A 13,404-nucleotide genomic window follows, 5' to 3' on the forward strand; every position below is an offset into this window, starting at 1 on the left:
TTCCTTCCTTCCTTCCTTCCTTCCTTCTTTCCTTCCATTTAGCAACCAGTCAGGTTCCCTGGCATACACAAGCAACAAAATTGAGGATATAAATATATATATGTATGTATATATATATATATATTTATGGAGAGAGGGTAGGTAATGGTGAGCACCTCTTCCCTCCCCCCCCCAAGATGGGAAAGCTGTGAACATGAACATAATCTTGGGGACCGAGAATGATGATTCCATTACCGAAGACAAGCGAACACAGCATCTGAGCCGACGGAACGGATAGAACTGGATTAACCACAGTGGCTTAGACACAGGGATCATTTTCCACCAAAGGACAGCATTCACGCACGCCAGAGCAGCCTAAAAGTGGGGTTGGCCGCCCTCTCTGCCTTTGCCAGCACCAGGAATGGAACCAAATAAGGACAAGAAGAGCATAAAACCAAAGATCTGATGGCAGAGGACAGAGAAGGCCGGTGCTGGCCCTGGGCTGTCAGAGGGAAGGCTGGGAATTTTAAATCACTGCACAAGATCAGTCTCTTGTTCATCCTGTGGGTGGTTGATTCAGATTCTGGAGTTTAAATATTAACGATATTGCTTGGCTATGCTCGCTTCTGGCTCTCTTTGCCAGTCAGGCAGCACAGTTCTTTCTCCTAGAAAAGCCTTCCCCTCTCCCTGAAATAAAGCAGCAGCTGTGGGGCTGGGCGCTGCTCAGACCCTTCCTTGGAAACTAAAAGTTCCCTTTCGCACAGCCTCCCCCCTTCGTCTCTTTTGATTTTTCCCTTCATGCGTGGCTCATTTGCTCCGGTTCAACTTTTGTGAACTGCCACGTGCTAAACTCAGTACCAGCTAAAAGAAGAAGAAGAAGAAAAAAAACCACGTATCACAGAATAAAATGGGCGATAAGGGAGAGCAGGAATGAGTGTGGTCAAACCTGGCCGTGCTGGTCAGAGAGCCTGCCCTCTCTGTACCTTTCCCGGTGTTGTTCTGAGAGACAGCTCTGAAGCCATAGCCAAGGCTCACTTCACCCAGTGGCCATGGCTGACCTTGAACTGACCTTCAGCTGTTCCCAGTCAGCCTCCTGGAATGACCCATCTGTGCGTGTGTCCCCCCAGCTGACTTCCCAGTTCTTTTTCTTTTGGAGGGGAGTTTGAACTCAGAGCCTTAGAATTTTCTGGGTGGGCACCCGCTGCCGTGCCACGCCTCCAGCGCCGAGTTTCACTGGTTATTTTGAGGATAGGGTCCCAGGGTTCGTGTGTGGGACACTGCGGGCCTACATGGAGGGTCCCCGCTGAGTGCCACCACGGCCACCTTCCCTTCTTTAATGACTGATTTGTAGTTATGTTACAATCTAATCCTGACTTCTCCTTCTCATTTCTCAACTTAAAAGCCATCAACGTGGTATCGCCCAAGAGTTGTACGAAGGGGTTTTCTGCGGAACACACGGGGTTGATTATGTGTGTAATAGTTGAGCACGGGGTCACCCATCTCCCCCCACTCCCCCCACCCATCCCCACCCCATCTCACGGAGTGCCCTGTGTCCCCGCCATTCCTATCTCCAGGCCTCTGTCTCTTCCTTTTTAATCCCTGCCCCTGAGTCAGGATGTGTTTCAGATCCTTGGCGTTCATTGTTGTTTTTTGGCTGAAAGGCGTTGCAACACAGAATCTCCTTCCTGTGCGTGCATGCCTGGGGACGTTTGCCGGTAGATGGATGTCTGTGTTGACATGTGAGTTCATCGTTGAGGTCTAACTCCTTGGGAGCTTTCCTGTGTGGGCTGGCTTGGCAGCAAGATGGTTCCAATTATACTCTCCGGCACAGCGTGGGGGTGCGTTAACCACCCTGCTCCCAGTGACGGGGCTGAGAAAAGCGTCTTTTGGACTTTTCTGCCTGGGATGGCTGCAAATCATGATCCTCCCAGGCTCAGCCTCCCAAGTAGCTAGAATGACACAGGTCTGCGTCATGTTCCCGGCTTCTCTGGGTTGTTCTTTGGAAAGCAGTGACATGCCCACACATCGGCCTCAGATCGAACACCGCATCACCGTGACTCCGGTCAAGGATTCTGTAGACATGAACCGGCGTTCCTGCCCTTCTATGCCTCGGTGGGTGAGTGAGGTTCTACGCTCACTTCTACCACACCAGGTACTAAGTGATTAAAAGCAAAACCACCACCCAAGTAAGTGACCCTGGCCTTTAAGTGGCGACAAGTTAATATCGACACAAGTGAGTTATACACGCAAAACACCAAGAGACGATGACAAATCAGAACGGAATGAGGTGCTACATTGAATACGCCGGGTAACGAGGCTCTTCCGTAATCGTGAAAGCAGCTCTGGTGAGGCTGAGCTCGATAAGAAAAGGCTTCGAGGAAAAGATGGGACTGGGCTTAGATGGATGTAGGATCAGGGACATGGACTAGACAACAACCAGGAGGCCTGCGCGCTCACTCCATCCCCAGCCTGGGGACCCTGCAGAGATAAATAACTGAGATCCTCACCCGCCCACCGGAAGAGGCAAAGCCCAGCCAACCCCCGGAATCAGGGAAGACAGACGCTCCAACCTCACGGAGCCCTGCTTCCTGTCCAACACCTCACCCTTCATTCACCGGATGCCAGTGTGTCTGGTGAACGTTAGACTACTACCCATCTCGGGGAGTGGGGTCCGACCGTCATATTAAGTGTTGCTCCTGGCAAATCTTTGTGCACTTTCTATTAAAAATCACGACAAAGAGGAAAACGTGCACCGCGTCACCAGTCGAGCAGCTTTAGACGACGTTTGGTTTGAAAATAGCCATCTTTATTCCCGCACCATCAACGCGTGTCTTCCTTCCCAGCAGAAACTGCATTTACCTTTTTTTTAAAAAAAATTTTTTTTTTGGCTGATTATTTTGGTATTTATCTCCAGTTCTATAAATAGCGCGCTTGGCTGCTATTCCTTGTGAATTCAATTTTAGGCATTATCTGGTAACTTCGCAGCACAGAAGGTGCAGCGCTGGGCTTTCTGCTCCTGCCCAGCCGACATCATCTCCTTTCCTGCGCACCCCCTCCTCCCTGTCTCCCCCAAAGCTCAGAGGCTGTATCCCACATCACCTCCTTCATGACTGGACAATGGTGTCCAGACCCGAGCCGGGCCGAAAATACCCCCGACTTATCTGTAAATTCTCCACTTAAGTTCCTACACACTCATTGTTCTGGAGACCAGCTTCTTTACATCAACTATTTATTCATTCATTTATTTGTTTGTTTTTTTTTGTCCAAACTCAAACTTGGCACCTGATGCTTATGCTCACTGGCTGGCGCTCTACCGCTTGAACCACACCACCGACCCCTGCGTCAGGTTCCTATTGTGGAACTTACTACTAACACACAGTTAGGCAAGTGGCCTAACCTCTCTGATCCTGTTTCCCCATCTTTAAAACTGGGAGAAGGATAACTCCCAGCATGGCAATGTCCATGTTTTTCAATCAAAAGGCCGCCATGAAGGAAGGAGCATCTGGGATCTGAGAGGTCAGCGCCTCATTCTAATGAGCTCCTGCTACCACCCAGGCTGCAGGATTCTCTGGCTGTCTACAGCAGATGAATTGCCATGTGTAGAAATCGTTAGCACAATGGCTCTCATGTGAAAAGCCCTGGTGGCTCATTCCTCTAATCCTCACTATCTACTCAGGAGGCTGAGAGCTGAGGATCAGGGTCCAAAGGTAGCCAGGGCAGAAAAATACGTGAGACTCCATTTCTAGGTAACCAGCAAAATGCAGAGGTGGAGGTGTGACTCAAGTGGTCAAGCACCATCTATCAGCCAAAAAAGTTGAGTGAGGGGGTGAAAATGAGTTCAAGTCCCATTACTAGCAAGAAATAAGTAAGCCCTTGAAAGGGTTATTTATATAGCACCAAAAGAATGCACAGATAACTAAAGGAAAAAAAAGACTGATAAACTCCAACATGGAAATCCTTTGTACTCAGAGTACAACAGAGCAAAAAGGTAACTTACATGTAACAGGAAGAAACCTCCACCCACCATTTATCCAATGATAAGCCAATGGCACCCAAAATACACCTCAATCATCACAGGAGAAACCAAACGATTCAATTAAAAACTGGGCATGGGTCTGGACATAGATGTTTCTCCGAGAAGCTACACAAATGGTTAAAAAGTCCATGGAAAGATTTCCCTCAAATCACGACTCATTAGGGATAGCCAGTCAAAACTGCAGTGAATACCGGCGAAGCTGAAGTTCTGGGTGAAAACAACAACAACAACAACAACAAATCCCCCCCATCTTGAGGGCAGGAGGCTGTGGAGACGCGGTGTGCGTGTGCTTGTAGCCTCTGCTTGCCCGGGACATGTTTTCTGCATGCTAGAAGCCGGGGATGGAGAGGGAAGAGAGGCAGATGGTACATAATGCTTATTAACCCTGGGATTTTTGTTAATATCGAGATTATTTGCTCAGGAGGAGCTGTGCTCCCCTGGCTGTGAATCTCCAAAGGAATCGCCCATCCCTCTTCCCTGTGTACTCAGGGGTTCTCGGTAGGGGTGGAGGAGGGGCAGAGCCATTCCCATCCCCCACCCAGCTGGAACCCCAAATGCCACACAAGGGATGTGTGTGACCACATTGCTGCCAGGGGCTCAGTTTCCACAATGGTCTAGATGGTAGGGTGCAGGGGTCCCCAACTACGAGAAGGTCTGAAGGTCTGTAAGAAACTCACACGCAGAGCCCTTGAGCAAGAAGCAAGCGGGGAGGTCTTTAGACCCCTGATTAACCTTGCCAGGCAGGGAATGGGTGGATGGATAGATGGATGGATGAATAGGTGGATGGATGGATGGATGGATGGCTAAATGGATGGAAGGATGGATGAATGGATAGATGGATGGATGGGTAGATGATGGTTGGATGGACGGATGGATGGATGATGGTTGGATGGATGGATAGATGATGGATGGATGGATGGATGATGGTTGGATGGATGGATGATAGATGGATGGGATGAGTGGATGGATGATAGTTGGATGGATGATGGATGGATAGATGGATGATGGATGGATGGGTGGATGGATGAATGGATAGATGATGGACGATGGATGGATGATGGTTGGATGGATGGAAGGATGATAGTTAGATGGATGATGGATGGATGGAAGGATGATATTTGGATGGATGGATGATGGATGGATGGATGGGTGGATGATGGATGGATGGATGATGGATGGATGGAAGGATGATATTTGGATGGATAGATGGATGGATGATGGATGGGTGGATGATGGATGGATGGATGATGGATGGATGGAAGGATGATGGATGGATGGATGGGTGGATGGATGGACAGATGGATGGATGATGGTTGGATGGATGGACAGATGATAGATGGATTATGGATGAATGGATGGATGGATAAATGGATAAATCGATGGATGTATAGATGAGGGTTAGATGGATGGATTATGTATGTATGTATGGATGGATGATGGTTGGATGGTTGGATGGATGGATGATAGATGGATGGATGGATGGGTGGATGGATGATTGATTGATGGATGGATGGATGATGATGGATGGGTGGATGGATGATGGATGGATGGATGGATGATGATGGATGGGTGGATGGATGATGGATGGATGAAGGATGGATGGATGGATGGGTGGATGGATGGGTGGATGGAGGATGGATGATAGATGGGTGATGGATGGGTGTCAGGCAGGTCATGAATGAATCCCTGAGGGGTGAATGCGTGGCTCTCCAGAACTCATGCTGTGCAGCCACGACAGGAAGACAACTCATCCCCCGGCCTGGGCTGCACCCTGCAGTCCACACTGCAGTCTGGCCAAATGAGCCAGAAAGTGGGGAGGGACCTGCACGGGGCTCCTTGGGCCCCTTGGGTAGCTCGGATGGGCCTCTCCCTGGGACGCGTCCCAAGTGCTGGGGAGATGGGTGTGCAGAGCAACACGCACGTGCACTTCCCTCTGGGGCCTTTTCCTTGACTTGGCTTATCCCACACCATAAAGGTGATGCGAAAGGAAGGAAGGAGTCAAGGCTATCCCATACTATGAGGGATGCAAGGCCAGACAAACACGACACCACTGAACCAGCCAGGGGACTGAATTCTTGAGTGACCATAGGCCAGGCAAAGCTTGCCTGATGGATGGGTGGATGGATGATGGATGGATAGATGGATGGACAATGGATGGATGGATGGATGGATGATGGTTGGCTGGATGGATGGATGATGGTTGGATGGATGGAAGAGAGGATGGGTGATAGTTGGATAGATGATGGATGGATGGAAGGATGATGGATGGTGATGCATGGATGCTTGTGTGTTTCTCAGCGCTGGGGAATAAATGCAGGGTGCTATGCATGCCGGCAAGTCCTCCAACCCCTGAGCTCTACTCGCAGACCACGGGTGCTGTTTTGCTGCACCATCTTCATTTAACATCACCCAAGATACTGCTTTTTTTTTATCTGAAGGGACCAGGCTCCGTTCCAAGACGCAGCTCAGCTGCATCAGGTCAAATTCGCTCGGGGGGTTTTGCTGAGTGGGTCCTGGCAGAGCTTTTGCATCACAGAAAATCATTTAGATTTTATTGTTATTTAAAAAAAAATCTAAAACTGAACCTTTCACGGGGGGAGAGACAAGCTAAGGCTTTTAGAGACCAGCCTGCTGCGGATGCATTTATACCTGTGAGCCCGCTACACACACCAAATCCTATTCCCATACCCGGGGCAGCCTTGCCGTTCCTGGGGCCGGACCCCAACTTTCTCTCCCCATGAGTTGTTCCGTGCGATCTGAAGTGACACCGCCACAGGAAGACAGTTTGGCAAGGATAACCCGCTATGGTGGGAGGTCAGGAACGGAGGCCGGGCCCTCCCCGAGGCTCAGCCCTCCGGAGACAGATGCTCCAGGGGCAGCGCGGCTGTCTCTGTTCAGTCTCTTCAGTGAGTGTGTGTGTGTGCGTGATGGTGTCCACTGAGGGTCAGAGCAAGGTGGTGGTGGAGGAGGCTACGGTCACAGAAAAATGGCCCAGCCAGAGGTGAACCGGATTGTGTTGCCAGCAGGGAGTTTTCAGCTGGGGAGAGAATGTTTTCTCGCCTCGATTTTGTGCCCACGTTGTCCTTTTAGAACAGGGATCCTTGGGGAGGAAGAAGCGCATGGTGTGACTCTTCGAGGCAGTGGGTTTGGCCGTAAGAAGGCGGCAGAAATAGTGGTTTTGTTGGTGGTGTTTTGATTTTGTTTTTTCTGTTGCCTATGGGCTGAATGTTCTAGAAGGTATTAACCTCTCCCCTAAGAAAAAGACAAAGGCCAAACTGCTTCCCGAGCTTTAGAACACAGGACCGCTTGGGGCTGGGAAGGTGGCTCCGTGGTAGAGCGCTTGCCTTGCATGCCTGAGGCCCTGGGTTCGATTCCTCAGCACCACATAAGCAAAAAGAAAAAAGCCGGAAGAGGCGCTGTGGCTCAAGTAGTAGAGCGCTAGCCTTGAGCTGAAGAGCTGAGGGACAGCGCCCAGGCCCAGAGTTCAGGCCCCACAACCGGAGCCCCCCCCTCCAAAAAAAAAAAAGAACACAGGACCGCTGCCCTTAAGAACAACTTTTAGACTCCATGGTAAACAGGTAAAGCTCTGAGCAGGGCATCTCGCATCAAGATCTATTGCCAAGCCTTTTCGTTCCTGGAAAATGCATCTGCCTTTCAAGGGAATCCCCAGATTTGCCCTGGGACCCCCAGACCTGTTACATCACACACACACACGTGCTATCTCTCACACACACAGACACACAGACACACACAGACATGCAAGAAGCCAGAGTCAAGAATTTCAAATGCCTGTCCATTATCCCCCCTACCCCAACCCAGATAACGATCCTGAAAAACCAGGGTTCTGTGAAACTTAATTTTAACTCCCTTCTCTCTCTGTTGAAGATTAAATCGTATGGTCGTGGTTCTTGTTTGGGATAAAAATGGACCTTCGGTAATTATTTTCTGGTCTCACTGATGCTAAAAGCCACCAGTGGTCTAACGCGAGTCTAAAAGCTTGGCGTGGAGCAAAGCGGGCCACTGGGACCCCAAACACACAGAACTGTGCCATCCACCCAAAAGAAGGCCCGATAGAGGCCTCAGCCCAGCGGTGATGTCCACCCACCAGGACGGCAGCGGATACGCTGTTCTGGAGGAGAGGGATGGTAGAGTGCATTACCACCAGCAAGCCTGCTTCACCGGCCACAGAAACCCACGAACCTCCCATACAAAAATCAACTCAACGTGGGTGTCCATTGGTGCATAAAAGGATCTAGTGTTTTTGGTGTATTTTTAAAGCTCATCTTCTCCTTAATAATTGTCTGTTTTTAAAAAGCTGTCAGCAGGTGCACCTCATTTCAAAAAGCCCCGTGTCCTTCAAAATACAATATTCATCACGATTCCATAGCATGAAATAAAAAGCAGCCAAACATCAGCGAGGGTGGTTCAATTAAATGCGACATAATCTCTCTAGGAAAAAAAAATATAAATAAATGAAATAAAAAAACTAAAATCGGGTTCCGTGGAGAGGAAGAAGGAAACATATTTCCACATATTTTTAATTATATAGAATTCCCTCAAACATGATTTTTTCATAATATATTCCATTAAGTTAACATCATATTTGAAGAAAGAGCATTTTCCGATTTCATTCTAAGCCTGATTTTGAGCAATTACAGTGTCATTGTTCCATGGTAGAAAGGTTGAATTCATTTACTGCGTGGTTCTGTTTCCTGTGATTGATGTCTCTTCTGCAAATGGTAAACCAATCACCCCAATGATGCAATGTCATTTTAAGAGTGCCATAATCACATTTCTCTCCAACGAGATGCTCTGATGAGTTCTAATAAAGATTTATGGTAGATTAAAGGCCTTCGTAATATCAACAATGGATTGCTCATTTGATGAGAGATTTGATTAGGTAATTTTTTTTTTTTGGGAAAAAAGAATATGAGTTTACTAAATATATCAGGCCTGGCTTTGAGGAAGGGCATGGGCCTCTATCATGCTGCCTGGTGGAACGGTACCAGGTCTTCTCGGTACCAGGAGCGGACAATGTTCATGGATAGGGCCCTGACGCCGTGCCGGGGGGAGAGACCAATCCGTCCCTGCCGTCCGCCCTCCGCGGGCCCTGGATAACTTCATCCCCAAGCACCAACCACCCCTACACTCTCGCATCCATGTGAACACACCGCCCGCCACGGCGGAGGGCCACAGGAAATGCACGCTCCCGGAGCCTGAGGAGGGCTGCACCTACGATTTAGGGAGCTAAGGAGATCCAAAGGTTGTGTCCAGCCCATCTGTCCTGGGACGATGGGGCAGGCTGCATTTACCAAAGCCAAACACACACACCCTGGCCCGGCCCCGCCGGCCAAATTCCAGGGAAGTGGTAGAAGGGGAGGTATCGCGGGACAGGATGCTCTCCCCCCCAAATGCTGCAGACACGGCCCGGATAATTTGGTATTCAGCCAAGGGAGCACATGGTAATTGCCAAACCATCTCAGACAAGCCAGGAGAAAGAAGTCAGACAAAAACCACACCTCGGACGGGCATTCATGAAAGCCACACATGCCAGGGCAGGTGGTGGTGTCCAGGACAGTCACTTGGGACAAGAGTCCTAGCCATATGAAATTCAGTGCGCCTGCTTCTCTGTGTAGCTCACCCCGGCGACCAGCACGCTCCGCCCGGAACCGTGGGCAAACTCCTTCCATGGAAGGAGGGTCAAAGCCGCCGATCAGTGTGCGCACACGTGCGCGCACACACACACACATACACACACACACTTCAGTCACAAACGTGGCTCACAAATGACAATCCCCAAGATGGTCACGCACGACCCCAGCACACATTCAGACAGTACTCAGAGACAGACAGAGAGAGAGAGAGAGAAAGAGAGAGAGCATCCTTACCACCGCCGGAGGTTTGCTGGGGCCCTGAGCAAGCTCTGAGCAGGTAGGAATTGGGGGAGAACTCCTCATCGGGGTTGGTATCCATGATCTGATGAGAAGTGTTGCTGTCTAGCAAGGGCATCTGGCAGCTAACGGGCGGAGGATTATGGGAGCTGGGCAGCTGGGCAGGTGGGAGGAGGCTGGACGAGGAGGTAGGTGGGATGGGTCGACCTGGGAGAGAGGAGAGGGGTCAGAGGTCAGCAACGAGCGTCACGTCAGCATCCGGAGACGGTTGCGATGGTCGCACCCGAACCAGCTCACAATACACGGCGCTTACTTTTTCACGAAATGGATCTTGCAGAGTGGTTTGACAGTTGGTTCTCCAACAGTCTCTCTACATATGTATATAGTAGATACATAGATACATGTATAGCTATCTATCTATCTATCCATCCATCTATCTATCTATCATTTATCTATTTGTGCCAGTCCTGGGGCTTGAACTCAGGGCCTGGGCACTGTCCCCGAGCTTCTTTGGCTCAAGGCAAGCGCTCTACCACTTGAGCCACAGTGCCACTTCCATTTTTTTTTTATGAGCTGTTCATTGAAGATAAAAGTCTCAGGGGACTTTTGCTGCCCAGGCTGGCTTTGAACCACAATCCTCAGATCTCAGCCTCCTAAGGAGCTGGGATGACCGGCGTGAACTGGAAGCCAGGTTGTTCCTTGAGTTCCCCGAGCCATGCACTCTCGCACAGCACAGTGGCTCTCTGTTGTGCGCAGAAAGAAATACCAGTGATGACTCCAGTTGTGTCCCCTACCCCCCTCATCTCTAATCAGGGGCCCCTCTGGAGCACACCCTGACTGGCTCCGACGGGCCACCTTTATGCCTCTCCAACATGCCAATTTATTCATTCCTGTGCCATTGCCGGGTATCTCTCCCCACCTCCCCCCATCCCCGCCCCCCACAGGCCTGCAGCTCCTCTTCAATCTATGTTTTCTCCTTGAAGCAGAGGTGACCTGCTCAACCATCTGCTTTCCTGGACTGGACAGCTACTGTCTGTTACTCAGTATCTTCCTAAAGAAAGGCACTTGACACACGAGACAGACTCAGCCTAAATCCATTGCTTTGGGGGTTGCAGAAGAGGAGGGTGAGAAAGGTCATTATATTTGAACTGTGCACAGCTAGCCCTACTCTGTGCGACTCAGTGCTATGACTTTGCACACCCAGGAGTGTGTGTGTGTGTGTGTGTGCAAATTCCCAGGAAGGGCGGCACGGCCATGCGGTGCCTGGAGGAGAAGCAGCCGGTCCAGCAGCAGGTGTAGTCTTCAGAGGTGCCTGCGGGTCAACTCTTACTGGAAGTGCTCTTCCTTCTGTGCCACGCCGCCGGGATTCCTGGCAGCCTAACTGCTGAGCCAGGGTAACGGGCATCCGTGGCACCTGCGTGTGTGCTGCCACACTCGCTCGGGAAGCTCAGGAAAACGAGCCAAGAAGCCCGGCTCACGGGGGCGCACCCTGGGGCTGCGGGGCTGTGGAGGGAAGGGCGGGAGGCTGGGAAAGCAGCAAGCCCTTTGACTTCAGCGGGGGGGGGGGGGTCCCGTCTGCAGAGAACCTTGCTTCCTGCCCGTAGGTGACAACACACGCAGAGAAGGTTCAGGATCTTTCGGCTACTGCTGCTGCTTCAAAAACGGTAGCCTCTGATTATCTGGTGTATGGAGGAACGGGCAGCCTGGCACACTTTGCTATGGGATGAGGAGTCGAGAATAAGCGAGCCCCTGGTCCTGTGAGCCCCTCTGAGGGCTTGTGGCCCCGTCCCAGTGGGACACGGTTAAAGAACAGAATGGAGGGACGCAGCCAGAGACATGTTCTGGCGCGGGGAGAGGAAAGGGCAGGAGTCAGCCTGGCTAGGCAGGGGTGCGAGGGGCGGGCCCCCACGAATGCCCCTAAAGGAGAAGGCTGAACACAGCTCTAAAGAGGAAGAAGAGTCCTGGGGGTGGGGGTGGGGTAAACAAGCACAGAGAGATGGTAGGTGACAGACCCCAGAAGTCTGAATACTCCAGCTCCGGTCCAGCGACCGCTGAGATGCGAAAGCATCATTGCTCACGCAGACCAGTGGGTAGAAGCCTCCGGTCCAAGCTGTAGGGGAGAAAAGCGGGGCAAGACTCTCTGACGGAGGTGGGCTGAAGTCATCCAAGCCGTACCAAAATCGGCCACTAAATACATTCCCCCTCCCCCGCTACTTCAGTTCGTGTTTGAGATCTGGGTCCCGGGGTCTGCAATCCTCCCACTCTGTCTCTCTTCTAGCGAGGATTACAAGTGTACAGTGCTTTTTGGTTTAGTTTTGTTGGGTTGGGATGAGGGTCGCTGGTTATTTTTTTTGTCCCGTGGACTCAGACTGCAACCTCTCCCCACACCTCTGCTCCCCAGGTAGCTGCAATGGCCGGGGTAAGCCACTGCACCCGTGCTGACATCAGTAATGGTTAACAATGAACGGGCGCCATGCAGGGCCCCCCCTTCCCCCCGAAGATCTGCCGCTATGTACCATCTCATTTAATTCCCAGCCTGATCCTCAGGAGTTGCAATCATCCCATAGTCCCCTAAGGGAGGGGGGCCAGTTAGGGCCAAAGGCCAAGATTCCTACTCCATTCCCAGCTCTGGTGACATGGTCCACAGGACCACGGAAGAAGGCGATGAGGGACAGACTGACCTAGGTTTCTGGGCTTCTCCCTCCTCCCCCCACCCCCCTTACCAACCCCGGCACCCAAACCCTGATATTCCAAGAAAAGATGCATGTTCATAAATAAGCACCGAGGGGCGCTGTCAGGGCATGGAGCTCAGAGCAATTCTCAGAGCTTTTGTTCTGGACTTCCAAGTGGTTCTGTGTGGCCATTCCCCCCCCCCACAAGCTGCTGCCCATAAAGGTCCCGGCTGCCCCTGTGACGTTGGTACAGACGTCCCCGGAGTCCCAGGGCTCTGGTGGGAACAGCGTTCTCCAGGCTGGGCTCCGGGCGGCCCACGCGAAGCTGGGTGATGAAGAGTGGGGTGGCTGGCGGCCAGGTTTGATTGCCCTCCAGGGACTGGGGGGGGGAGAGAAGTTTCCGGATACGAGCATGGTGGGGAAGCCATTCTATGAACTTTTTCAGTGTGGCCGCGGCCATCTGCACGGTGTTTACATGAATGCAGCCAGTAAAACAGTGGCCATACAATCCAAGCACCGGGCCACCCGTCTGGGAATTCTCCAACGGGTCCCTGTGCTTCCCTGCCCCTCTCCTGCCACTCGGGGAGAAGTTCTTTCAGCTCTGTGTGCTGACACCTCTACTCTGGGAAAATTCCTCAAGCCCACGACCGGCCCCTCCCCAGTCAGAGTCTAGACTCCTGTGCACGATGTCTGTTAATTTCACTCAATTGAGCTACATCTCCCCTCTGACTGCGGCAGCTGGAAGAGACTATCTGGCCATGTCCCCCTGGAAGAGACTATCTGGCCATGTCCATGGTCTACCAAGGATGTGGAGGTGGGGGGAGGC

At 51.4% G+C, this 13,404-nt stretch overlaps 1 protein-coding gene across 5 annotated transcripts in view; it reads right to left on the minus strand.

Moving 5' to 3' along the window:
* Tenm2 (teneurin transmembrane protein 2) overlaps window positions 1–13,404 on the minus strand; it is a 625,307-nt gene that overhangs the window by 195,389 nt on the left and 416,514 nt on the right. For all 5 annotated transcript variants that reach the window (XM_013028659.1, XM_013028658.1, XM_013028657.1 and 2 more), the window contains one exon: window positions 9,904–10,113. In XM_013028659.1, coding sequence (XP_012884113.1) covers window positions 9,904–10,113 — 210 coding nt within the window. The remainder of the gene's footprint in view (window positions 1–9,903; window positions 10,114–13,404) is intronic.

This window comes from Dipodomys ordii, unplaced genomic scaffold, assembly GCF_000151885.1.
Source record: "Dipodomys ordii isolate 6190 unplaced genomic scaffold, Dord_2.0 Scaffold112, whole genome shotgun sequence".
Lineage (NCBI taxonomy): Eukaryota > Metazoa > Chordata > Mammalia > Rodentia > Heteromyidae > Dipodomys > Dipodomys ordii.